The sequence below is a fragment of the Austrofundulus limnaeus genome, unplaced genomic scaffold (assembly GCF_001266775.1).
Source record: "Austrofundulus limnaeus strain Quisiro unplaced genomic scaffold, Austrofundulus_limnaeus-1.0 Scaffold276, whole genome shotgun sequence".
NCBI classification, from domain to species: domain Eukaryota; kingdom Metazoa; phylum Chordata; class Actinopteri; order Cyprinodontiformes; family Rivulidae; genus Austrofundulus; species Austrofundulus limnaeus.
The window spans coordinates 436,123-438,733 of record NW_013952678.1 but is presented as its reverse complement, the minus strand read 5'-3'; the positions used below and the strand labels follow the sequence as shown (position 1 = coordinate 438,733).

Here is a 2,611-nt window from a genome sequence, read left to right as displayed (position 1 = left end):
AGTCTCTTGGAGGAGAGACGAAACGTTTCATTAGAGAAGAACCCGTCCAGAAGACCAATACAATTTTTTTCTTTTTGACTCCTGAGTGAAGACCAAACCTGCAGACTCCAGGTGACCCAGGCACGTCTGGTGCTGAAGTAGGATGTTAAGAAGCTGCGGTTGAGTGGCTGATTGTGCACACTCCTCCAAAACAGCAGGGGTTTCACTGAGCCACGACACCGTCTATTAAAGAAATAAACAAAAACCTTTCATTTTCATAAACAACGCATTCAGTCTCACATCAGCTATAACAGAGACGATGGATTATCAAGGATGAACGCTGTCAAAAAAAAAGCTACCTGAGAGAGGGTRGGAACTGGAAGCAGCTGGTCCAATCGAATCAAAAACTCCCACAGCAGCTTCTCCAAGTCCTGCTCAAACTCTGGCCCGTACTCCACCGGAAACACTTCCTGTTGGGAGGATTAAATAAGCAACATTAAGTCCCTTAATAAAAACGGAAACGAAAACCTGTTAACTGTTGGTGCAGGTGGAGCGTGACATCAGAGGAGGGATACTCACTGTGAAGAAGCGCTCCCTGTCCGCTGTGTCCGTCAGCAAGCTGCTAACCAAAGCGTGGAAGTTTTCCACTGTTTTCATGATTTTTACGTCCTTTTTCTGAGAGAAAATGAAAAGAAATGACTCGATTTATAATACAAATATGATAAGCAATCATGAGTTTTGTTTTTATTTTCTTCCAACGGAAAAAAAAAGTTTGATTCTACTGAAACACTGGGTATAAAAATATAGGAAACAAAAWGACAGTATCAAAAGCTTTTAACAATCAGTTTACGCTAAAGTTTTTTTTTAACTCGAGCTATTTTAATCATACCATACTTTGTAGTATTTATTTATAACAAGTAAAACCCCTGAGAGAAGCCTGACTAATTGTCTATTACCAGTTTTATGGGCTGTATTGGGAGGTAGAAAAGCTTTGCCAGAGACAAGGATTGCTACAAATCTGTCAATAAATAAATATTTTGCGAGTGTGATTCAGAACGTTTAGCTCAAAATTACCACAGACGAAGCAGCAGGAGCACAAACCCTCTCCAGATGTGGTGCGATCACTTCAGCATCGGGCTGTGAGCGGCACAACTCTAAGATCAGCTGAAAAGACAGAGGATGCTCATGAGGAAATGCAGGAAACAGGAAAAACRCAGTGTGTTATGTCACAGATAAATGGGAAATGGACTCGTAGAACACTTTTCTCAMCATACACGCAAATCAAAGCACTTTATAAATCACAAGTTGGGCTAAACTGGGCTCCAATTTTTGGATTATTCTGAGGAATTGTTCATGTCATTTTAAAGAGGAAACAACTTTTGGATTTTAAGATTTAACCCATCCATATACAGCTGCAAAACTAACTGAATAAATCAGTGTGTAAGCATGAGCAAATTTATGCACGAGGTAAATCAGAGGCAAAGAGGGKTTCGGTGTTTTGACACTGTGGAATCAAACCTCAGACTCCCTCGCTGGAGCCACAGCCGCCTCACACCGAGGGAGYCTGAGGTTTGATTCCACCAGGATGTAGTCACACTGACGTGTGACTACATCCTGGTGGMATCAAACCTCAGRCTCCCTCGCTGGAGCCCCAGCCGCCTCACGCCGTCCTGCAAATACTCACTCGGGCTCTCAGCCCCAGGCTCAGCTTGGCCTGGTGTCGGAAGGTGAGCAGCCCGGGAATCGYCTGACAGACTGAGGTCACAAACTCCTCCACGACACCGTACTGCATCACGTCCCTCTGCTTCAGCACTTTCCAGACGGCTGCYGACACCAGGCGGACCGGGGGGGCCAGGAGCTGCAGGGCAGCAAAAGGAAGAGTGGCCCCTTCTGTGCAGAAAATTAGAGGAAATCAAGAAAATACTTTATCCCTATTAGGCAGGGTTGGAATATATTGACAGTTATACTTATTGCCATAACTTAGTGATATTAAAGCACAATCTGGATGCTTATGTACTCTCTRTTAGTAAAACACACACAGTAAACAAGTTAACATGCACAGATGAYATAATGAATATGAAAAACTTCACTCCACTGCTGCACTTTTCCACCACAATCACTGAAATCATGTTTTAACTCAGTTACTTACCAATATCGTTGACTTTTCTCGAAGCCATCTTGCCGAATGACTTTTGATTTGAGTTTACCTGACCAAAAGTTTTAGTTAGCTAGCTTTAGAAAAAAAAAAAATACTATTACCACTGTGGCGTCTAAACTTTTCTATAGATGTACACGAGGCAAAGCTATGTGACAGAAGCTATCGTGTTGCTACACGTTAAACGTTAAAAAATAAAACAAAACAATGCTGCTGATATTTAGTTACTGCAAACAAGGCTAAAACACGTCAAAAAATTGCTGCTGAATCTCGTCCTCCCGCGCCTTCACTGACATGACAGCAGAGCAGTCGCATTAAGTTACAATGAACGTACCGGATTGGCGGTGCTTCGTGACTGTGCATATGATACGTTCGACCATTTTGGAAACTCCGCTCAGGCGGGGCTCAAAAGTGTACTAAACAAACGCAAGCACGTTTGTTTCCAGGATGTGACGCACTGACCGGCTGGCTTGAATG

The 2,611-nt window shown here is 43.0% G+C and overlaps 1 protein-coding gene across 1 annotated transcript in view; it reads right to left on the bottom strand.

Annotated features, from left to right (window-relative positions):
* tinf2 (TERF1 (TRF1)-interacting nuclear factor 2) overlaps positions 1–2,456 on the bottom strand; it is a gene marked incomplete in the record, with an annotated part of 9,842 nt that extends 7,386 nt beyond the window's left edge. The window contains 6 exon segments of the mRNA XM_014021053.1: positions 99–222; positions 339–449; positions 559–654; positions 1,054–1,143; positions 1,664–1,869; positions 2,129–2,456. Coding sequence (XP_013876507.1) covers positions 99–222; positions 339–449; positions 559–654; positions 1,054–1,143; positions 1,664–1,869; positions 2,129–2,156 — 655 coding nt within the window.
* Between the last annotated feature and the right edge of the window lie 155 nt (positions 2,457–2,611).